Source organism: Ursus americanus, chromosome 28 (genome assembly GCF_024610735.1).
Source record: "Ursus americanus isolate L20-20 chromosome 28, mUrsAme1.1.p, whole genome shotgun sequence".
NCBI lineage: Eukaryota > Metazoa > Chordata > Mammalia > Carnivora > Ursidae > Ursus > Ursus americanus.
The window spans coordinates 38,175,394-38,200,391 of record NC_142154.1 but is presented as its reverse complement, the minus strand read 5'-3'; the positions used below and the strand labels follow the sequence as shown (position 1 = coordinate 38,200,391).

General features: G+C 41.1%; 1 protein-coding gene across 4 annotated transcripts; it reads right to left on the bottom strand.

The window, feature by feature from the left end:
• Window positions 1-6,317: 6,317 nt before the first annotated feature.
• On the bottom strand, window positions 6,318-24,632 carry CIAO2A (cytosolic iron-sulfur assembly component 2A). 4 transcript variants are annotated; one of them, XR_015722162.1, is made up of 8 exons: window positions 24,341-24,632; window positions 19,725-19,889; window positions 19,467-19,595; window positions 15,171-15,220; window positions 11,711-11,756; window positions 9,392-10,508; window positions 8,737-8,890; window positions 6,318-7,855 (listed from the first exon to the last, which is right to left on the bottom strand). XR_015722162.1 is itself a non-coding variant. In XM_045810782.2 (6 exons), the coding sequence occupies exons 1-6, from the start codon at window positions 24,462-24,464 to the stop codon at window positions 10,411-10,413; spliced, it is 612 nt and encodes a 203-aa protein (XP_045666738.1). In that variant the 5' UTR covers window positions 24,465-24,632; the 3' UTR covers window positions 9,230-10,410. The 4 variants fall into 4 exon arrangements, 2 of the variants coding, with proteins under 2 accessions (XP_045666738.1, XP_045666739.1); XR_015722161.1 differs by lacking the exon at window positions 8,737-8,890 and adding an exon at window positions 8,533-8,677; XM_045810782.2 differs by lacking the exons at window positions 6,318-7,855; window positions 8,737-8,890 and having other exon boundaries at window positions 9,230-10,508.
• Between the last annotated feature and the right edge of the window lie 366 nt (window positions 24,633-24,998).

The following is a 24,998-nucleotide window of genomic DNA, read 5'->3' as shown; positions in this document are numbered from 1 at the left end:
CTTCTAGTTAACATTTTATACTTTTTGAACGTTTTCTGGTTTTGCTCTGCTTCTGTATTACTCTTGTGATTAAAGAAAACTAGTAATTAATTAATAAAAGAAAACATGTACAACGGAGGTTGCTCTGAGGATGTAAGCTTGTATCCGTGGAAGCCCCTTCATTCCAGAAAAGAATTAATAAATACCACGTTTAGTGCCTGTTAATGCTCATTAAGCTTGTAGATGTATTCATGTGCACGGAGCTGCTTAGAGCTCAGTCTCGCTTCCTCAGCCTCATTTCTGTTCAACAACAGCACTTATTAAAGGGCTTGCCTTGTTTTACTAAACCTTGCCAAGAGGAAAACATACTGCCAAGAATATTAAATATCACTAATGTGAAGACCTATTAGGATGTAAATATCTTTCAGAAATTGATGAACATGACAGAGTGAGTCGACTCATATCTTGGTGTTTATGTCCTATTATCTCCTATTTTTTTTAACCAGGGGGTTCTTTGTCAATCTCCTTAGCCCCTATTTTAGTCTACAAAATAATTAATCTAGAAAATTTTGCACTTTATTCTTTTAATTCACTTTAATCTGCGCAGAGAAATTACTTGCCCAAATCACGCTGATCATTGGCAAATGCTCAGTAGGAATCCAGACCTCTTTCCATATATCCTAACTCCGTAGTCTTGTCTCTGAGTTTTCCGTGCTGTATGAATGTGGATAAGTCACTCAACACCTGCCCACCATTTTCTTACCTATAAAATCAAGTAGTAGGATTAGATTAATGTACAGTCAGCCCCCACGGTCCCCAATGGCAGCCATGTATTTCACTTGGGGAAATGAAGGTCCGGCAATACTTGGCAACTTGGTAAGTTTTACCCTGCAAGGCAACCTTGAGCTTGGCATATGTATTTGTTGTATATTCTTTTTTTTTTTTTAAAGATTTTTTATTTATTTGATGGAGATAGAGACAGCCAGTGAGAGAGGGAACACAAGTAGGGGGAGAGGGAGAGGAAGAAGCAGGCTCCCAGCAAAGGAGCCCGATGTGGGGCTCGATCCCAGGACTCCAGGATCATGCCCTGAGCTGAAGGCAGACACTTAACGACTGCGCCACCCAGGCGCCCATCGTGGTATATTCTGACTCATCTGAACAAACTTCACCTTGACGTTACCACGGGACACTGATACGACAGCCTCAGGAATCCAGTGACAAGGAAACTCAGCTGATGTGACCCAATTTAGCTTAATTAGCTGAATCAAGACAGCGTTAACATCATCCACCACCAGCACCAGCACCGAAGCACACATTCCTTGAAATCAACAACAACTAATAATCTTGGCTACTGGGTTATAAATCATTCTCAATTCTGCATAAATCTACAGGTTCACAACTGCGGACCAGGCTCAATATTAACCACTTATTAACCACTCCTGTGGTTGTTAAGGATATTAATGAATCCTTGGAAGCCCCAGAGAGCCAGAATCCACTGTGGCTTCTAATGGGTAGAAATTTAAACTGGAAGGAACCTTAGTATCTACCACCTTCATTTTATAGAAGGAAGAAGGAAACCGAAAGCAAGGGAAGTGACTTTTACCCAAGTTCATACTTGTCTGGGCAGAGCCAGGATTAAAGGTCAAGTCTGACCCATCATCCAGTGGACATTCCTTATGTGAAATGCCAAAGGCTGAAACCCTGCGAGAAGTTGAATCCCTTCATTATGACCAAGGTGAGCCCTGAAGTAAATCACCAAGAAAACACTATACCAGGAGCTGTGGGAGACTTAGGGGCACCTAAGAAGATAGAAAATAAAAAACAAGCTCAAGATAACCAAGAATATGAGCAGTGTGATATGGTACTAGGCCCTAGGAGTTTGGATAGAAGCAAAGGAAACTTCCCCAAGAGGGAAAATAACATTTTACTTTATTTATCTCCCACCTTAAAAATATACTTTTTAAAAATGACTTTATGAAGGAGACATATGCCATAAGATGTGTGTGTGTGCATGTTTAATAACATTTATTAGGGGCTATATTATTAAAAGAAAGCATATTCATTGTAACTGAATTTTTTAAAGCAGATATAACTACTCTTAAATTTTTAATATATTTGCTTCAAGCCATTTTTATATGTAAATGCACTCTTGTTTTTAATTGGGATCATTTGGCCTAAATTATTTTATATTTTGCTTTTCTCTCTTATCTTGAGAATTTTCCCATGGAATTAATGAGTCTTTGAAAACACTGAATCCATTAAATGAATGCAGTATTAGTTAACACTTTACATATTGTTAGACATTAAGTTTTACATTTCTCATTATAAAAAAATGTGACCCGGGTGCCTGGTGGCTCAATAGGTTAAGCATCTGCCTTCAGCTCAGGTCATGATCCCAGGGTCCTGGGATCGCCTTGCATCAGGCTCCCTGCTCAGTGGGGAGCCTGCTTCTCCTTCTGTCTCTGCCCGCCCCCATCACGCTCTCTCGGTCTCTCTATCTCTCAAATAAAGATAAAATCTTCAAAAAAAAAAAAAAGGTAATATGACCACATGGTTCATAAAGTAAAATTTGAAAATAATGGCCATGGATAAGATGGGCCCTTCAACAGAGGGTGTCAGGACAATAGTCATGAGAATAAAAAGAGAGTTGGCTCCATTCCTCATGTATACCAATATAAATTCCAAATGGCTCAAAGATTGAAATATGAAAAAAATAAAATCATTAAAGGATTAAAAATGAACATAGGAAAAATGTTTTATTACCTTGGAGAGGAGACAATCTTTCTAATTATGACCAAAAAATCCAGGATGCATAAAATTAAAGATTGATAAACTCAATCACATAAAAAATAAAACAATAAACACACGAAAAAGAAAACACTAAGAAAGAAATATTCATGGCAATAAAAAATGAGAAAAATCAAAAACAAGTGACAAACTGGGGAAAAAAAACTCGCAACACATATCACTACTCTCTAATATGTAAAGATCTCCTACAAATCATCAAGAAAGGGGCGCCTGGGTGGCGCAGTTGTTAAGCATCTGCCTTTGGCTCAGGGCATGATCCCGTTTCATCGGGCTCCTCCACTGTGAGCCTGCTTCTTCCTCTCCCACTCCCCTGCTGTGTTCCCTCTCTCGCTGGCTGTCTCTCTGTCAAAATAAATAAATAAAATCTTAAAAAAAAAATCATCAAGAAAAAGACGAACCAGAAAAAAAAGGACAAATGATATGAATGGTTCACATTAAAGAAAATACAAATGTCTCTACCTCACGTAAAAATAATGCTTCACCTCACTCATGCTGAGGAAAATACTAAGTAAAATTCCACTGAGATAAAATTTTTCACCTATTACTTTAACAAAAATCTAGAAGTTTGATAATGTCCTATTTGGCTGCAGTGCAATGGGCACTTTCATCCATTGATGGTAGGAGTGCAAAATGGCACAATCGCTACCGAGGGCAGTTTGTCAGTATCTATATAATGTAAATGCACAGATCCTTTATCCAACAATCCCATTTTCAAAAATTTACCCTAGAGATCCACTTGTAAATGTGTGATATGTGGTATATATACGGTTGCTCTTTATAGCCTGGTCTGGAATAGCAAGATAACAGAAATAATCTAAATGTCTATTGACAGTCTTGTTAATAAAATATGATACATATAATGGAACACTGTGGCACTGTGAAAAATAATGAGGAAGTTCTTTGTAGATTGTTATGGGAATATCTCAAAGATACACTGTTAAGTAGAAAAAAAATAAAGCAAGGCATAGAACAGTGTGGTCTGGCATGATGTATGCTAAAAATTGTGCCAAAAAGGGTATATATATTTGTATTGGCTGTTGCAGGCATAAAAACTCTCTGGAGCGATAAGAAATTATTAATCATGAAACCTGTTGGGGAAGGGTGAAAACCGGGTGAACAGGGTTGGGAAGGAATCTTTTCACCATATACTTTAGAGTATGCTTTTTGATGTTTAAACCACCTGAAGGGGGCGCCTGGGTGGCTCAGTTGTTAAGCGTCTGCCTTGGGCTCAGGGTGTGATCCCGGGGTGCTGGGATCAAGCCCCGCAACAGGCTCCCTGCTCTACTGGCAGGGAGCCTGCTTCTTCCTCTTCCACTCCCCCTGCTTGTGTTCCCTCTCTTGCTGGTTGTCTCTCTCTCTGTCAAATAAATAAATAAAATCTTCAAAAAAACAAAACCAAAAACCACCTGAAGGTATTACTCATTCAAAAACTAAATCATTCGTGTTATTTATTAACATGTTAATTTAGTTTACGTCAGTTAGTAGACATTAATTAAACATGCCTATGCAACCAAAAAACTGGGACACATATTTGCAGTATGTATAACAGAAAATGCTAAAACCCGTACTGTGTAATTGGGTTGTTTTTAAGTGAACATCTCAGGGGCACCTGCGTGGCTCAGTTGGTTAAGTGTCTGCCTTCGGCTCAGGTCATGATCTCAGGGTCCTGGAATCAAGCTCCATGCTGGGCTCCCTGCCCAGCGGGCAGCCTGCTTCTCCTTCTGCCCCTCTCCCTGCTCCTGCTCTCTCTCTCTCAAATAAATAAAAGCTTTAAAAGTAAAAATAAATAAAAAGTGAACATGTCAATAGAAAAATGGGCAAAGGATATAAAGGGATTTAAAGAAACCCCAATAGAAATATTTTCCAATGTTTAATCTTAGCAAATAATGTGAATGGAAAAAAAGTAGCATTTTAAAATCTTCCACCTAGGACAAAGTTTTTTTTTTAAATAACAATACCCCCCCCAAAATAAACAAAGTAACAATACCCAGTATTAGTGTGGGGCAGAGACACAAACCCCCATTCTTGGTAGGATGTTGATCAGTACAATTTCTTCAGAGGACAATCCAGCAATATATATCAAAATCTTCAAAATTATTCATGAACTCTGCAAAGTAATTCCACATCCAAGAAAGTCTTCCGTGATAATCACCCCAGTCAGAACAAAGGCAAAGCGCCCAGTGTGGCGTGGCACGCTCAACAGGGAGCGCTCTGTCTTGCACCTGGCTGACCGGCTGGGAACCTGAAAGCTGGCACTAAGGAGTCATGCTTTGCTGCCACCTAGTGCTCCCCAGGTGATTGCACCCAGCCGGCGAGGAAAACTGTCCCTCCATCAAGTAACTTAGCACCAAGGGGCCCTCTCCTCTACTTTTACTTAACAAACACTAAAATTAAGCATTTACTATGTTCCAGGCATTGTGTTCAACACTCCCTCTTAATCCTCTTAACAGCCCTATCAAGTACCTCACTTTACAGATGAGGGAACTAAGGTACAGAGAGGTTAGGTAACTTGCCCAAGGTCACACAGCTACCCAAGTGGCTAAGACCAGGATTAGAGCAAGGTGGCATGTTGGCACCAGGTCTGTGCTCTGAACCACTGCCTTTGCGAGGGGCAAAGGTCTGTGTGATAATAATAGTATTCGAAGAGAACCTCACAGCCCGTGCAGCAACTCCTACCCCTTCCCACAGCCCATCTCTCCCAAACAAGCTCGCGCAGGGACTGAGTCCACCTCTGCCAGATAGGCAGTCTAACCTGAGTCAGGGACAACCTGTGTCCCAGGCTAAATCCAGTAGGTTTAAAAAAAATTATTTGTAAAATATTTCATATATACAAAAAATATATAAGGAATAACATAACAAATACTCAGGACCCACCAGTAGCTTTAAAAAGAAAAAAAATAGTGCTTCCAGTAATGATGCATCAGTGATGCGTTTCAACCCTTAGTTCACTGGCTTGTTTTCTGTCACCAATTAACACACAAGGGGCACCAACTGGGCTATCAATGCAATGTGGCTTTTATAGCAATCCTTCTCCTTCCTAACAAACAGTCCTCCCCCAATTACAGTTAATTGAATCCTGCTGGAGACATCTACAGTTTGGGTAACAAAGCCGATGCTTCACGGTAGAGCTGAGAAAGCATCTCGATTATTCGTTGTGATCTAAGAAGGTAGAGGCTCCCAACCAAAGCTGTGAAGTCCAGGGCTCTGCAGAGTCATTGAAAGAACGGGAAGCCCAAATGCTCAGGCAGCATTATTTGCAGACTAGAGTTATAAATCTGGCTTCCACTGACTCCTTAGCAAATCCATGAAGCCCTGAAGTCACATGCAAAGTGTCATGTGAGTGCCTTTTTTCCTTTCAGAAAAGGAAAAGAATCAGGGTCCATTCCCTACTCTTATCAGATTCTCAAAGAGGCCGGAGACCTTCCAAAAAGGTTATGAATCATTCCTACAGATCAGGGGCCGGCAAATGACCCACAGGCCAAATTCTTCCTACTACTTGCTTTTCTTACAACCCTCAAGCCAAGAATGGGTTTGGTTTTTGGTTTTTTTTTTTGGTTTGGGTTTTAGCTTTTGAGAATGGTTTTTATATTTTTAAATGGTTGGAAAAAATCAAAAGAATAATATTTCATGACACATAAAATTAAATGACATTCAAATTTGTGTCCATAAAGAAAGTCTTACTGGAACACAACCACACTCATTTGCATCTTGCCATGGCCGCCTTTGTGGGAGAAGAGCGGAGCTGAAGAGCTGTAACAGAGACACAAAGCCTAAAAAATGTACTATCTGGACCTTTTCCAAAAAAACGTTTGCTGACCCAGCCAGAGATGGGACTAAATAATACGTCTTGTAAATATATGTGCCTCTACTTGTCCCTTGTGTGTAGATGCTGTTGTGATTAAGTACAAATTCATCTAAGTATGTTATTAATGTCGTGGGCATTAGTCATTGGAACCCTCCAAACGAATCTGGGGAGTTTCCAGCACGTGAGTCTTGCTGAGAGAGAGCTGGCGTCCCATACAGAAGGCCAGCCTCTCCTTTCTCCTGCCTCCCTGGCACTCAGGGCATGGACACAGCCCTTGGGATTAGAGACCCCATCGAGGGCTCTGAGCTGGAGTGAGTCACATGAAACAGCAGGGAGAGGAGAGATCATTCTGGCAGCGGCAGCCACAGCAGTCACATCGAACTTCCAAGAGCAGCAGGACCAGCAGGATGGGAGTGCCTGCGGCAACGACCCCTTTCTGGCTGTGCGTCAGTGGTCTCCTCACTCGACAGTCCCTAAGGAATGGTTTTGTCTTTACTTCTAGCTGGCTAGCCTCTGTGTCTCCCTGGCCAAGCCAAGCTCACTAGAAGAGACAGCCAGCATCATTCATTGCCTGCAGCCAGAGGAGCTGAAGGCAGAGGTTGGTTAAGTACGAGCTCCAAGGGGACGCAGTAGCCAATCTGTCTTTGTACCCTCAGTATCTGACAGTGCCAGGTACTCAGAGTGCTCACTAAATATCTGTTGAGAGCGCCAGTGAGTTAGCGCCTGAGTTGGTGAGAGCGTACACTAGGGACCTCAACTGCACTAGATTCCAGCCACCTGAAACTGGCAATGCGCATTTCAAGTATCAGGGCCTCTTCAGAAGGGAATATAAAGACAGCCGTCCTCCTTAAACCCTAGCTATAGGTTCCTGGGTTTCCCAGACCATCAAGGCCCTAGTGATGAGAAATGGTCAGAACTTGAGGATTGATGTGAATCTGACCTTGGGCTATTAGTCTCAGAGCCCCTCTGATGATACCTGCTCTATCTTTTAGAAGCAGATAGCTGGCCAAAAAGCACACGTGTATGTGCGTGTGTGTGCTGGCTGGGAGAACATGAAACAGGGTACACACTAGGTACACTTAGCTCTGGCCCTGGCCCTCGACTGCAGACTGCCATGAAGCAAGCAACTCGGCTTGGTGCTAAGGACCAACTCGGGTGGCTCTGTGATTCAGAAGGAAGTGATTACGGTGATGACTAAAAATCAGCAACACTTCATTACTTGTGGATCTACTCATATATGCTGGGTGACAGATTTCTAATGACCTGGAAAAAAAGAGAAGAGCCAGTGAGAACTTTTGTAGCAAAAGATCAGGAATCAATAGTGACATTTCCACAAAGCTAGTGCTCTGATGCCACAAGGTCTGATTTTCCGAGCAGCAGCATTTTTCGTAATCTCAAGGGAGAGGGAGAAAGTGGGGCGAAAGCTGGGCTGAGACAGTGCAGACTTAGCAGAAGCCAAGGCGGTTTCCATGGGACTTCTAGAACCAGTATGTTATATAAGAATTCCTTCTATTTTTGTCCCCCACTATCCTTTGACACTTTGTTGAGAAGGTATGATCTTCCTCAGCCCAACACTGAAAATTTGGGCAGACAGATGGTTTCTGTCAGATGAAGTCTTCCCATCAGTTTTAATCATAAAATCTCATTGTATTAAAGAATCTAGTCACATCTCATAGTCAAAACTACAAACTTGGCATTAACTCTTTGGCTAATTTGGGTCCTGCTTCAGGCTTGAAACCTATAGCAGAGCAATGGGATGCAGTCCTTTCCTCCTCTCCAGGCCCCCTGCTTGCTAGTTATTCTACCACTGCTTTGGAAGCTGATGAGGGAGGAACACTCGAGACAGGACAGTTCTTACTTAGCTGCTTGGCTTTGTGCTCTCGGGCCTGCCTGGTGATTAGGGCTGGCTCTCTCTCGGGTTGGTATTTCCATGAGCTTACCAGAGGTTCCTGCTGTGCCCCTTGACCCTGGCAGATGCATCTCCCCCTTGCTGTTCACTTGCTGTCCTCTCTCCTCAGTCCCTGGGCACCAGGCAGGACATGTTCAGACCCTTCCTGTGGAGGTCTCCTTGGCTCTGCTGATGGCCTATTGGACAATGTCAAATACGAACCCACAGCAGTCTTATGAGAAACAGTCATGCATACCTTGCCCTGAGGGCTCTGTCATCAATGTCGTTGGCCTTGCCTCTCTTGTCCTCTAGAATTCCTAGGCAGGAATCAGCCTGCCTTTGGCCCAGCCTTCAGTCCACTTCCACCTTCTTTCTCAGGTCTGAGTCAAGCACCAGTTTACTGGGATCTCCTGAATGCATGGAACACATTCCCAAACTCTCTGAGTTGTCCCCTTGGAATTCCCCTCAGCAGACAGTGGTAGAAGGTGTCCCTTCCCTACCCTTCCACCAAAATGGAGGTTGGAACTCAACACAGCAACAGCTTTATCTAAAAAAACCTTCAATAATCTTCTTATAAGAGCCTCTGTTCTTTCAAAACATATATTCTCAAAGTGGATAAAGGGGTTCAAGACCATGGAACAAGTTCTCCTATTTTCCCCTTTGTATCCTCAATTGAATCTGAGGCAGAAGAGTTCCATTCTAATAACCTATTATATTACTTATTGCTGTATAACAAATTACCCCAAAACTTAGTGGTATAAACAATAAACATTTATTATTGCTCACAGCTTCTCTGGGTCAGGAATTTGGGCGGCTTAGCTAGACAGTTCTGGCTCAGGGTCTCGTGAAGTTCCAGTCAAGATACCAGCATGACTGAGGCTGGAGGATCACGTCTAACATGGTTCACTCACATGGTTTGCAAATTGGTGCTGGTTGTTGGTGCAAAGCCTCAGTGCCTCTCCTTGTGGAATTCTCCACAGGGTTGCTCATGTGTTCTCATGACACAGCAGTCGGATTCCCACGGAGTGCGCAATTCAAGAATCAAAATGAATGAAACCTGTTAGGATCTAGCCTCAGAAGTCACACACTGTCACCTCTGATTCATGATTAGCCACACCTACCAGCTCGGTTTCTATATGGAAGGAAACTATATAGGGGCATGAAGACCAGGAATTGAGGATCATTGGGGAACACCTGGGAGGTCACCTTCCACACCCTGTCACACTTCAAATGATCATTATCCCCTCAAACAAACTGAACAGATTTCAAGTAAAAAAGAAACCATACATTTAGACTGGTTTAATAAAAACGTCTTTGGGCACTTCTTGATCTTCAAAATTACGTATGTTATCTGGCCCTTTCCATATTTGATCCTCATCTACAAATGGGTCCAGGACACTCCTTGAAGGAAGGCAGGGCCTACGCCTGATTTTGAGGGTTCTTTCTGGTTCTCAGATTCTGATTCTACATAATAACCAGAAGATAAAGTTTTGTAAATATCTTTTAGAGCTGACATTTACACTAAGATTTATAATTCAACGAAAACATTCTAAGGTACATCATTACAAGAATCATCTCTGTTTTATTTATTCTACAGAGTAATGATTTAAATTGAATACATTCGGGCACAGTAAATATTTGACATGAAAAGTAGTTGTATCAGAAGAGGCATCAGAAAAATAGCAACTCATCTGACACATAATAACTAGAAAAGATTTTTCTGTCTGATCATTTAAGTGTTACAAATCCTGAGAATGTTATACACTGAACAAACTAGGTACTACTTATAATTAAATCTTGCTTGCAAATCATCCGTTAAAAAAATGCTTTGAGGTACAAATCACCTATGTATTAAACATGAGTCTTTTACATTTTACAAAGAATTTAAACAAATATATCAAACGAAGTTAAGTGGCTCTTAAAACAGCTATTAGTCAGGTTCAAGGACACACTGTTCCACAATTTCCCGTAAGTTGGGGTTTTCCATTGCAGCTGCCACTCGCTCTTTGTCATTTATCTGCTTGTTGACTGCAAAACACAGACAAAAGTTAGCAGAGGAATTGTGTCAACAGATAGTGACAGACAAAAATTTTATTAGCCCATTAAAACAGAATTTAACTCCTTGATAACTTATAGCTGGTATTGGCTCACTTTTCATAAGTTCTAGAAGGGAGACCTACAGAGAAAAATACCCCCTAAATTCCTGCTACTCTACCACAACTATTTTCATTTCTTTCTTTCTAGTCTTTGTCCATATACATTATTTCCAGATAGAATAAAGAGTAAATACAATTTTGAAAACTATTTTTCCCCTTAAGCCTACTTTTTAAACTACAGGGTTATTTAATACAGAAAAAATTATAAGCCTTCTAAATTAATTATGAACACTATGCTACATGGAGCACCTTTACATAAACAGCCTTCTTTTTGGAAAAATCCTTAAAAGTGGCATTATTAGGTCAAGGGGTATGAGTACTTTATGGTCTGATTCTTTTCACCGAATTACTTCCCAACATTTTTTACCAGTTGTATCATCAGCAACAATACATGAGCTATCGGTTTGCAAAAAATATCTGGTACTATTAATAAAAACAAATAAACATATACACACAGAACAGCAGGTGAAAAATGGTTCCTTATTATTGTTATAATTTGCAATTCCTTGATAAATAGAGGACATTTCCCCACGTTTATCTATTAGTTCTTCTGTGAATTTTCTGTCCATGTCTCTGTTAATCTACTGGGTGTTTTATTTTTTAATGAGTTTGCATAGATCTTCATATAATAAAGGTATTGGCCTATATCTTCCGTGTATAATTTGCTAAAAGCTCTCTCAAGGTAAGAGTTAAAAAGAGAAATGTCCATATTCTTTTCTAGACCTTCAATTTCAATTTCAAGTACACAGCTCTCCATCCTGCACCAAAGAAAAAAATCGAGCTCTCTTTAGAGTTTCTAAGTCAGGTCCCTAGAGCTGGATACTCTTTAGAGATGTGTAGCTACTAGCATAAACCAGCCAATATTCACAGGGCCTGCCTTTAGTTCACCTAGAGTCCTACGGAAAAATTACTTTCTTGAAAAGCCTATGTTCCCCCCCCCTCAAAGAAGAGCTAATAACTAATTCTTCACTTTTTTGCAAATGACCTGTAGATACTTGGATAGCAGAATAGCAGTATCCAAGATGAAGTACTTACTACCTGAAGCTGTTTTTTAATGGGTCAAGATTGACTTACTGTCTTCCTCTGTTGAGTGGGTTCCTTCAGAAATGTAGATTTCCAACTAGGAAGAAAAAATATTAAAACCAAAACATTTAGAACACTAAGATAAAAAGTGAAGTGGAACGCCCAGTAGACTCAAGACTCTAGGAATGAAAGCCCAAATCATGTTAACATCAGTGACAGGGAGAGAGGCGAGGGAGAAGCAGGCTCCCTGCAGAGCAGAGAGCCCAATGTGGGACTTGATCCCAGGACCCTGGGATCACAACCTGAGCTGAAGGCAGACTGAGCCACCCAGGTGTCCTGAAATTAGCAGGATTTTTAATTTTGGTCACCTGCGGAAGGCCTGCAGGGGGGTATTCCCATTAATTACTTTTTTAAATGAATACACACAAATAAAATTTCACATAAATGAGATCTCATTCATATTTTACTCATGGATCTCTCTACCCTACACTCTATCTCTTCCTCCCAAATCAGTACCTAGAGTATCTAAACTTCCTCTCTGCTCCAAGCCCCAAGAAAGCCATACTAATAATCTAGTGTAGTTTCTTCCACATTTTTCTCCATACGTACATAATGGAATACAGATTTTATACACACACACACACACACCCCAAAGTCGGAAGTTTCTTTTCTTTGCTTATTTTACAAAAATGGGGTCACAATATAGTTTTCACTATCCTCCTTTTCTCATTCACTATTATCTTGCTAAATTTACTCTCAAGTATAATATTGGTTAGCTAAACCTCCTGGCCCTGCTGCATTCCTCAGATTACCAAACCTCCAAGAACTAGACCCTGTGAGACAAACCCACAAAATCCCGTGACAAATAAAGCATGCTATATGATAAAGACGTGTCTACCCTCCAGAGAACACTAGAGTGTATATACTAATTCTTATATAGGTATTTTACTACTAAGATAAATGTCTTTCAAGAGTGAAAAAAATCAGACCTTATTATGGCCAAAAGACAACCTAGAGATCATCTACAACAGTCTTTTTTAAAAAAACAAAACACCTTGGGGGGTCTGGGTGGCTCAGTCGGTTAAGCACCGATGATTTCAGCTCAGGTCATGATCTCAGGGTTGTGGGACTGAGCTCAGCGCCGGGCTCCATGCTAGGTGGAGCCTGCTTAAGATTCTTTCTCTCCCTCTGTCCCTCCTCCCCACCAAAAAACCCACCATATGAATTCCTCTAGGGGCTAGTGGCATAATACTAACTCTTACTCCAGACAACAAAGCAATCTATATTCATTTCAATCTATATTCATTCAAATCACTCTATATTCATTTACTTTGGTTTAAAATTATGCATGACTCACTAAGATACCACCTTACGCCAGTTAGAATGGCAAAAATTGACAAGGCAAGAAACAATTGTTGGAGAGGATGTGGAGAAAGGGGGTCCCTCCTACATTGTTGGTGGGAATGCAAGTTGGTACAGCCACTCTGGAAAACAGTGTGGAGGTCCCTTAAAAAGGTAAAAAGTTAAAAATTGAGCTACCCTATGATCCAGCCATTGCACTACTGGGTATTCACCCCAAAGATACAGACGTAGTGAAGAGAAGGGCCATATGCACCCAATTGTTCATAGCAGCAATGTCCACAATAGCTAAATCGTGGAAGGAGCCGAGATGCCCTTCAACAGATGACTGGATTAAGAAGATGTCCATATATACAATGGAATATTACTCAGCTATCAGAAAGAACGATTTCTCAACATTTGCTGCAACATGGACGGCACTGGAGGAGATAATGCTAAGTGAAATAAGTCAAGCAGAGAAAGACAGTTATCATATGGTTTCTCTCATCTATGGAACATAAGAACTAGGAAGATTGGTAGGAGAAGAAAGGGATAAAGAAAGGGGGGTAATCAGAGGGGGGAGTGAAGCATGAGAGACTATGGACTCTGAGAAACAAACTGAGGGCTTCGGAGGGGAGGGGGTGGGGGAATGGGATAGGCTGGTGATGGGTAGTAAGGAGGGCACGTATTGCATGGTGCACTGGGTGTTATACGCAACTAATGCATCATCGAACTTTACATCAAAAACCAGAGATGTACTGTATGGTAACTAACATAATATAATAAAAAAATCTTTTTTAAAATTATGCATGACTCAACTCTGAAAAATGGTAAATAAAGGGGAAAAGTCAAGTATTTACCCTGCTATTTCTACATGAACTATACCTCAGGGAAACCACACAGTGGGCTTGGTACCTTGCAGGCACAGAAGACTCTAAATTTGAGAGGTTACTTGTGGCCCTTTTTTTGCATATGAAAATATGCTCAACAGTATTAGCCTCTAGAGAAATGGAAATCAAAACCACAAGTTATCACTTCAAACCCACTAGGATGGCTATAATGAAAAAGACAGATAATATTTATACAGAAGTGTAAGTGAGGATGTGGAGAAATTAGAACCCTCATACACCGTTGGTGAGAATGTAAAATGGTGAAGGAGCTACAGAAAACAGTCTAGCAGTGCCTCAAAAAGTTAAATATAGTTAGCAAAAGATCCAACAATTCCCCTCCTAGGTGGAGAGAAGATGAAAACATATGCCCAAACAAAAACTTGGACACGAATGTGCATAGCAGCATTATTCATAATAAACGAGAAGTAGAAACAACCCAAATGTCCATCCAGTAATCAATGGATAAATAAATTATGGTACATCCATAAAATGGAATCATATAAGGCAGTGAAAAGGAAGGAAATACTGACATATGCTACAACATGGAATTCTGAAAATAATTATTTAAGAGAAAGAGACCAGTCTAAAAGACCACAAACTGTATGATTCCATTTAAACATTCAGAATAAGCAAATCTATAGAGACCAAAAGGAGATCAGTGGTTGCCTGGGGATGGGGGAAGGTTTGGGGAAATGGGTATGGGGTTTCTTACTGAGGTGATGAAAATGTTTTAAAACTGGGATGCCTGGGTGGCTCAGTCAGTTAAGCGACTGCCTTCGGCTCAGGTCATGATCTCAGGGTCCTGAGATCGAGCCCCAAGTCGGAATTCCTCATCGAAGAGTCTCCTTTTCCCTCTCCCTCTGCCCCACCCCCTACTAGTGATCACTTGCACTCTCTCTCTCAAATAAATAAAATCTTAAAAAAAAAAAAACTGATAGTGATGGTTGCACAACTCAGCGAATATACAAAAAACCATTAAACTGTACACTTTATTTTTTTTTTTTTTAAAGATTTTATTTATTTATTCGACAGAGATAGAGACAGCCAGCGAGAGAGGGAACACAAGCAGGGGGAGTGGGAGAGGAAGAAGCAGGCTCATAGCAGAGGAGCCTGATGTGGGGCTCGATCCCATAATGCCGGGATCACGCCCTGAGCCGAAGGCAGACGCTTTAACCGCTGTGCCACCCAGGCGCCCCTAAACTGTACACTTTAAACAGGTGAATTGTGTGAAATGTGAATTAAATCTCAATAAAGCTGTTGTGAAACAACAAAACTTTCCTTACCTTATGTTTAAATGGTAAACACCGCTGAAGTTTTACTCTTAAGCACAGCCCTGTTGAGGAAAAAAAAGAAAAGGCCCCAATTATCTCCTCTTATTAATTCTTGAAAAAGCATACAGCCATGTGTAGGTGTTTCCATACAATATGGTAGTTGGAAACAGCTTTGGCTCAATCCAGTGTAGGTCTCCTTTGAGCCAGGCACCATGCTAGCAACTTTAATATCTACAGTCTTACATATTCCTCATGATAATCCAGTGAGCCACGTACTTACAAACCCATTCTACAAACTATGAAACTAAGGTCACAATGAAACTTGCCCAAGGTCACTGAACTAGTAAAGTGGCAGTTGGGACTAAAACCCAAGACAACTGCAAACCCTAGGTCTTTTCTACTACATCAATTTACCTTAACTAGCAAAGGTCAATTCACTCATCAAACTTCATTGAACACTCACAACAGGCCAGATCATGCAAAAATTTAAAACCAAATAAGAGCCACTTAAAAAGGACCACAAGAAACTTCTCAAATTTGGAATCCTCTATGCCTACAATGTACAAATAGAGTTGTTTCCCTAAAACAAACTCCTCTGAAATTCGGTTTATCACCCCAATGCCAAGTCACAGTTCAATATATATATATATATATATTTTTTTTTCCCCCAGTTGACACTTGTAAGAGTAATTAAAACTGGGCTTGGAACAGACCCTCAGTGTGCACATGTTCCACTTCTCCCCCACCTCAAAACAAGGAAGGAATTTTTAACTAAATCTACACCCCTAGACACAGAAGATAAGCCAAACTGTTCTTGTTATGCACAGAAAGTGTTTCAGAGTACTTAGAGTCTAGTCTAGTCTAATAATAAATATTAGAGAACTCTAAAGACAATATATAGTTTCTTTAAGAGGGTCTCCCTTTAGAAGATCTACCTTAAAGCGCTTCTGGAGGGTTCTCTTCCCTCTGCCCCCCACACTGTCTCTTTAATTTGTTACCTGTGTATCGTCTGAGCCTCCTCATGTGTTCTACCCACTGTTGGAAGGTGTTTTACCCACGTAGTCAGTAACAACTGTTTCACAGCTCACAAAGCACTTCCTTGAGGATCAATATCCTCAAGAGAGGCAGTACAGCCTTACTGAGATAGACGCTCTGGGTTCAGAAGTAGCTCCACTATATACAAGCTATGGGGCCCCAGGCAAGTTACTTAACCTCTCTTGAGCTTCAGTTTCCTTATCTGTAAAATAAGTATTATAGTAGTACCACTATATATGGGGTTGTTATGAGTAGTAAATAAATTGTTATGCAATGTGCCTAAAATAGGACTTGGTACCTAAAAAGTGCCTAATAAACATTAGCTATTACTATTATATCATTTTCATTTTACAACCAGGAACCATGATAAGTGATTTATCTGACATCACATGGCTAACAAGAGAGAGCTGGGAGCTAAATATAGACCTTCTGACTCCAAACATATGCCCCTCATATTGGACCACACCTGCCTTCAGCTATTCTTGTCCGGACTAAGTCAACACAAGTGGCTATCGGCTGGTTTCTCTGCCTTATCCACTCATTCCCTTGGAGTCTTCCCTGTCTTTGCAATTACTTACCAGGATAACTCTGAGTAGGTGACGACCTAAGCAGTCGGCCTGGAACGCATACTCAGGTGCCTTCCCCTGCTTCACACTACCTGCTCATAGGAAATGCCTCCCAGATGCCAGGAAGAGGGCTCCCTTTATTGAGTTTTCCGGTCATGTTGATTGAACACGGTTACTACACTAGTATACTAACTTCTAAAAAGCCAAGGGTCTTTACTGAAACTCGTATTAAAAGGGCCCTAAAAACCTGACAACACTTTGTTCAAGGAGAGGACAGATCTGAAGTAGCTACCATAATCGGATCTGGGTGCCTTTAGAGTTCCTTCTGTTTCATGGGCTTTCTCAATCTTTGTCCACACAAACGCAGTTTTTCAATAATTACAATCATAATGCAAATACAACTTAGCATTCCAGTTTTTTCATACATTTCTCAGATACTTTGATTCCTTGACTATATTTATCATTTTTAATAGAAATAAGAAGTTCCATTATATTGGTGCCATTTCCTTATTAATAGATACTATAGTTTCTTGCAGGTTTTATTATTATAAATTTCTATAAACGTTTCGTACATGTTACTGTTTTCTTCAATGGAATTATTTCCTTAATTACTGGGTCAAAGAGTAGAAACTTTTTAATAACAATTTACAGATATTTACCAAGAGGCTTAAAAATGCTTATACCATATGACCCAATAATTCCAATTAAAGGAATTTATCCTGAGGCAATAACTAGAGATACATGAAAATATTTATGTATAAGGCTGTTTATCATAGTATTATTTTTAATTGTTAAAGTCCAGAAGTGGTCTAAGTGGTTATAAAAATTATGATATAGTGATGTGATTAACACAAACCCCTATGACTCTATAATTAAAAACTATTATTTAATGGAGAATAAAAAATATTGTTTATCTATTTCATGCATTCTATTACCTAGCCTTTATAACTCTGTTGATACTCTTATTATCTCTACTTTACAAATAAGGAAACTGAGGCCCAGAAAGGTTAAGTAACTTGTCTAAGGCCACAAAGTGGCAAACCCGACAGAGCAGGAATTTAAGCCTAGGGCACACATTCTTTTATGACAGCTGATTTTTATTCTCTTCTTTATGCTTTTGTGGAGTTTCCAAATTATGGCCAAGAAACATATTACTTTTGTAATGTAAAAAAACATAAAATAAATGTTACTTTTTGAAAAATTCATTTGCTAAAGGCTCTTAGAGTAATAGACCCTCTATTTACAAACTCTTATATATCAAAATATTTTAAGATACTCCCCTTCACATCAAGACAGTAGCAGCATTTCTGGTACCTGTTGATTCAGAAACTGTCCAATGACAAAAATATAAGTATGCATTCAAAACTGCTTTTTCTAGTATGGAATATTACTAACCACAATATTACCAGGGTGCCCGGGTGGCTCAGTCGGTTAAGTGGCTGACTCTTGATTTCAGCTGAGGTCATGATCTTAGAGTCCTGGGATCAAGCCCCGTGGCAGGCTCCACACACAGCAGGGAATCTGCTTGAGGATTCTCTCTCCCCCTGTCCCTTCCCTGGCTCGTGTTCTCTCTCTCTCAAATAAATAAATCTTAAAAATAAATAAATAAATAACCACAATATTATCTACAGATTCATGGACCCTTCAGTTCCTCAAGATGTGGCCCAAATGCTGGAAATCACTAACAGGGATCCTAGATCAACAAGTGAGAAAAGAAAAATAGAAATCACAAAAACAGAAGCAATAATAAAATATTTACCTTTTCAATTGTTTTTATAATTTTATCTATTTTTAAATAGATAATATATTCCCATAGTTCAAAAACTTAAAAATATAAAAAGGTATAAAGTCTTCTTCCCACCCTGTCCCCAACCTGCCCAGTTCCTACCACCACTACTGTCCACTCCCATCACAGCTAGTCATTTCTTAGGTATTCTTTGTGCATATACAACCAAATACAAATTTCTGGTTTTGCCCTTTTTTACACAAATGTAGCAATATTACATTTGCTTTTATTCCTTAACAGTATGTCATAAAGATCTTTCCATACCAGTACATGGAGAGTGTTTTCATTATTTTTCATAGCTGTATAGCATTCCATTGTTAATATACACCACCAATGATTATTTCAGCAATCCCCTATTGATGAACATTTAGTTTGAAATAAACTTCCTTTATCTTCTTTATTTTTATTTATTTATTTATTTAGATATGGGGACGGGGGGGAGGGAGAGAGAGAGAATCTTTAGCAGGCTCCACACCCAGCACGGAGCTCAAGCAGGGCTCAATCCCACAACCCTGAGATCACAACCTGAGCAGAAATTAAGAGTCAATGCTTAACCGCCTGAGCCACCCTGGCGCCCCCCCTTATCTTCTTTATAACAAAGTATATACTCAAAGACATCTCTTGTATATCTTACTGCTAAGTACTCCAAAATACTGGGAATGCAGCCTCTCAAATAGAAAACAACCTCAAAAATACTTAAAAAAAAAAAAAAAAACAACAACCGAACTCTCCCACTAGGACTTATGCCCATACTGCACTAAAGCCAACAGAGCAGCGAAAGGAGAAGAAGGTGATGGCAGCAGTGCCAGTCTGACAGCACCCACTCCAATCTCCAGAACAGAGGTGACTAGCCCACACCCACTCTCTTAGTTGCAGCATGTATAGAGAAGAGAAGCAGCATGGTGTAACTAAAGATCTCACGTTTGGAGTCAGGGGACCTGGGTTTGAGCCTCAGCGTCATCAATTCCGGGTACATGATTCTGAGCAAGTCACTTAAACTCCTGAGTCTCGGGTTCCTCAACTGGAAAATTCTCTCATAGGCTGTGAGGGCTACAGAAGATACACATCTGAAAACACTCTCTGAACTATAAAGTGTGAGACATGATGCTAATTGTTATTTTGGGTCAGTATCAGTAAAATAATATAGAAATAAAAATATATTTATATATAAAACCTTACCAATAAGGGTTGCCAAAGAGCAGTGAGGTACTGTTGGCGTGAACCTGATAATAACCAAATAGTCTTCTTCGTTTATCTCCTGAACCTCCACACTACTTTCCGTTACCACTTCCAGTTCTTCTAAAGTATTGGGCTTCTCTGGGTCCCGGATAGTTCGAATCAAATCTAAAGAATCATCAGAGACAAGGTATTATGTTAAAACATGAATATTCTAAATAAGGATGACTTTGCAAACCCTAATCCAAACACAGACTTCTTTTTTTTAAACCGAATATTACAGTAACTGCCCAGATTTCTCACAGAAATTCCCACGACCAGTTTCCTTTTGAGAAAACTGTTTTCTTGGATTCTTATTAGATCATAACCAGTTTCTTGGCTCCAACATTGCAGAGAGAATATAAGAATGAGGAGAGTGTCGTAGAAGCTCAAGGCGAAGAAATAACTTGTAGCTTGGGAGACTGTGGTATCAGGATTTACGAAAGTCGAATCTGAACCAAGCCTTTAAAAACAGGTGACAATTCAATATTTGACACTGAAGGTGAAGGAAAAGAAAGGAAAAGAAGTTTAGGGGCACCTGGCTGGCTCAGTCAGCAGTGCAAGCGACTCTTGATCTTGGAGTCATGAGTTTGATCCCCACGTTGGATGTAGAGATTACTTTAAAAAAAATTTTTTTAATTAAAAAAAATGTTTTGTCTGCCTGGAACCCAGCATAAGTGAGGCTATAAGAGCTTGGGCCAGACCATCAAGGATCTTTTACAGTCAGTCACAGGCAATAGGGAATCCTCAAGAGGTTCTGAACAAGGGAGGAACCGGGACGATTCCACTGTCAGCTGGGAACTCATCCACTGGCTGGTAGACTCAGAACTAAGAGCAGAGCCAGGGATACTAGCTGAAATGCTGGGCCCAAAATAGTCACATGACAACAGTAATGGAGAGGAGGGGACAGATGGAGAAGCAATCTCAGCGTCAGAATCAACAGAATTTGACGATTGTTTGGATGTAGAAGACAAGGAAAGGGGAAAAGGAGGATGACTCAGATCTTAAGTGTGTCTGGGAGAACACTGATAGAATGAAAAAAAACTGGAGAACACAGGAAGAAAGTTGGGTAGGGGCTGGGGCAACTGGGTTCAATTTTATACATAACAATTTCAAGGTGCTTAAGGGGAAAACCCAATGGGACATTCCAGCAAACACTGAACTGTGACATAAGGTTTGAGAGAGCACCAAGGCTAAAGAGACACATGAAAAGATGCTCAACATCGCTCATCATGAGGGAAATGCAAATCAAAACTACAATGACAGATCACCTCACACCTGTCAGAATGACTAAAATCAAAAACACAAGAAACAACATTAGTTGGCCAGGATGCAGAGAAAAAGGAACCCTCGTGCACTGTTGGTGGGAATGCAGACTGGTGCAGCCACTGTGGAAAACAGTATGGAGTTTCCTCAAAAAGTTAAAGAGAGAACTAGCCTACAATCCAGTAATTGTACTACTGGGTATTTATCCCCAAAATACAAAAACACTAATTCAAAGGGATACACGCATGACTATGTTTGTAGCAGCGTTACTTACAATCGCCAAGATATGGAAGCAGCCCAAGTATCCATCGATTGATGAATTTATGAATATAGCTGACATACATGTGATGGAATATTATTCAGCCATAAAAAAAGAATGAGGTCTTGCCATTTGCAAGGACATGAATGGAGCTAGAGAGTATAATGCTAAGAGAAATAAGTCAGTCAAAGACAAATACCATATGATTTCACTCATATGTGGAATTTAAGAAACAAAACAAATGAACAAAGGGAAAAAAGAGACAAACCAAAAAACAGACTTTTAATTATAGAGAACAAACTGATGGTTATCAGAGGGGAGGAGGACAGAGGAACAGGTGAAATAAGATGAAGGGTTTTAAGAGTACACTTACCATGAGGAGCACTGAGTAACATACAGAATTGTGAGTCATTATACTGTACACCTGAAGCTAATATAATGCTGTATGTTAACTATACTGGAATTAAAATTAAAAAATTAACTCAAGAGAGAGCACAAAGCTAGAGTGGTTGTTGAATCCATGGGATTCACAAAGAATGAGCAGAATAACAGTTTTCAACCTTGGGTGAACAATGGAATCATCAGGACTGCTTTAAAAACAAAACAAAAACTGATGTCTAAGCCTTACCCCCAAAGATGCTGATTTAACTGATTTGTAGTATGGGCTGGGCATTAAGACTTTAAAAAAAATTCCTCAGGTTGTTCTTACGGGCAGCTCAGTTTGAGAACCACTAATGTAAAGGGGGAGATCCAAGAATAGATCTGTGGGAAGCACCTAATTTAGGGGTCAGAAGGAGAAAGAAAAGCAAGAAGCAGAGATGGAAGCAGGGGGAGGTTAACATTAAATGCAGCAAAAAAATTCAAAATGATGAGAGCTAAAACAGGTCTTTGGATTTGTCACCCAGAAGATCACCTGTAAGAAAGCAGTTTCGGTAGAGAGATGAAGGCAGAAGCCAGCTTGCAAAAGGGGAAGTGAAAAGGAACTGAAAATGTAGTCCTAGGGCTTTGGCAGGGAATGGGAGGGCAAAGAACCGATAGTGGGTTTACACAAAGCTAGAACAATGACAAAGGTAAGGAAAACTTGAATATGTTTTACAGCCCAGAGGAAAAGATCAAATAGGGGAAACGAGACTGAAAATATAGGAGGGGGCGGAAGGATAGGGGACTGGCAAAATAAGCAGAAGAGAATGAGACCAAGGATGTGGGAGCCTGGGTTGGCCTTGGAGAGGACAAGATTTCCTTCTTACTCTGAGGTTGTAGAAAAAGTTGGAAAAGGAGAACGACAGATAAATGGTGAGGTAGAAAGGTGAGCAGAGGGAATTCACATAGGATGGGCTTGATGTTCTCAAGCCTGAGGTTTTGTTCTATTATTGATAGCACCCCTGTAATCAGAAATGCTACTGGGAAAAACAAATCAAACTCCCACCTTCTTCCCAACCACCCCTGGACTTTATCACTTGATTAGCCACAGGATTTGAAAATGGAGGCAGGAAAGAAAAGACCCTGGGATCATGACCTGAGCCAAAGGCAGACGCTTAACTGACTGAGCCACCCAGGCGCCCCTGAACTGATACTCTTTATACATTTAAACCTTCAGTATCCAGTTCTGAACCGGTGTCTAAAACAATTTTTGATCACACTTCCAACCTTTAACCACAAACTCTATCCTGAAGCCCCATGTATCTGCCATTCTCTAACATGTTACTTTGTCACCTCCATACTTTTGCTCCCTTTTCTCTGCTTAGTACGCCTTCTACCCTCCATATATCCAGAGCCTACTTATACTTCAAGGCCTAACTCAAGTCACTCCTCCTTAAAGTCTTGCCAAATCCCCCACTCAGAGATTACTATCTCTCCTTCCTCTGAATTTGTCTCTTATTGTGGTCGGTGGCTTTCTACTGCATAAAATATAGTATATTTTTGCATATATAGGTCTCCCTCGATATAAGCTTTAGGACAAGAAACAACTCTCTTCCAAAGCTGTATCCCCAAGTGCGCTTCTGTCCTGAGATGCTATAGACAGAAGTCTGATAGGACAGGAACGTGTCCGTTTTATGGAGATCATTCCACTCATAATCATCTAGCTGGGGTTAAGTCCTGCCTCTAGTAAGAGAGGGGCAAATTAGATTGGCTCCAGAGATCTTTTCCAACCCTGGCCTCCTTCTCCTGGCCCATAATCCTTGCCCACATTTTATTTGTATTCTTATGGTTAGATCGTTCACCCTCAGTCAGCAGGAATAGCTGAACATTAGTTAGAGCCAGTCTTTTAGTTTTCAAAAACAATACCACTTAAGTCCAAAAACGGAGTCATAAGGCAATCGTGAAATGGTGTAAAGTGCATGGAGTTTGGAATCAGAAGACATGGGCCTTGGTTGTTGCCGTTTCTTTACTGGCAGTGTGACCTTCGAGCAGCTGTTTAACCATACTAAACCTTTGTTTTCTCATCTGTACAGTGAAGCTGGTCCCAGGGGTTTAAAAAAATATACGTAACTGTGTGTGTATGTATTCGTTTTTTGCACTGCTGGCTTGACTGTGATAAGAAACTATAAATTCGAGGCCCGGGTACGGGGAACGCCCGTTTTGTCCTCGTCTCTAGGGGACCTCTGGAACGGCTGTGACCTTATGCCAGTCCCCAACTCGTTAGTCACCCAGCAGTGCTGGCAGGAGTGGTGGCAGGACAAGGAATGCGTGAACAGGGGCTAGGGAACGCAAGGAAGGAGACAAGTAGCGCAATCAGTCCAGCTTTGCTTCCTAACCAAGCACCCTAAACGCCTGCTCTGCCCAGAAGTCTTGAGAAGGCCACTAGGGCGTGGGGCACACGAGGGAAATGAAACGTTTAAGACCTGCAGGCTGGGCTTGCCCCAGGTTTAGGAAGAGCCCGGTCCTATAAAGATCCACATTCCTGCGTGACTCAGAACCCCTGAGAAAAGGCTTCCCGAGCTTCGGACGAGACCCAGCAAAAACCGGGGTCTCCACCCCCAGCCCGCAGGTGAGATCCCCGTTACCCCCATCTCCACGTACAACGCCAAACGCTGCCCTGGGTAAAATTAATTACCATAAACCTCTAGCGCTTTCTCTTCCATGATCCGGGGCTGCCGGGCAGCTCCCCGCTCAAAGAGACCGGAGAGCCACAGGACTCTGCTCAGCGTCCAGGAGAGCAGCCCGGACACCCGCTCCATCCTCACGCTCCGCCATCCCTGGCGACTGTCCCACCCGAGCCACCGTCTCTCAGCAGCGGGCCTCGCGATTTATCAACTTCCTGGTCTTCAAATGGGCCAAGACAAGCCTAAAGGTCCAGGAAAGCAGAAAATAGGCGGGACCCGACGGAGTAGCGCGGAGGACCTAGGGAAGGGACGCGCGAAGACTACAAGCCCCAGCATGCTTTGCTCGGTTTCGGCGGGACAAGAGAAAAAAAATCCTCCCAGCGCGTGAGACGCATTGCGCGCTAGGACGTATGGGACATACACATGTATTCTGGGATTTGTAGGCTATGTCTGTAAGAGGAGGTAGGTAACGGGCTGTTACCCGCCACTGTTAACCTTATTCAGCGCCCTCGATAAGCTGAAAATGAATCCTGAAGAGGTAGGGGAAGGGAGATCTCGATCTCTTTTGCTGGAGGAGCGTGTGAAAGGAGAGTCTACTGTTATTTCTCTGACAGAGCTGCTTCCAGCCAGTTTTCTTACTTCCTAGTCACGCCGGAAGTGAGTTTCCGT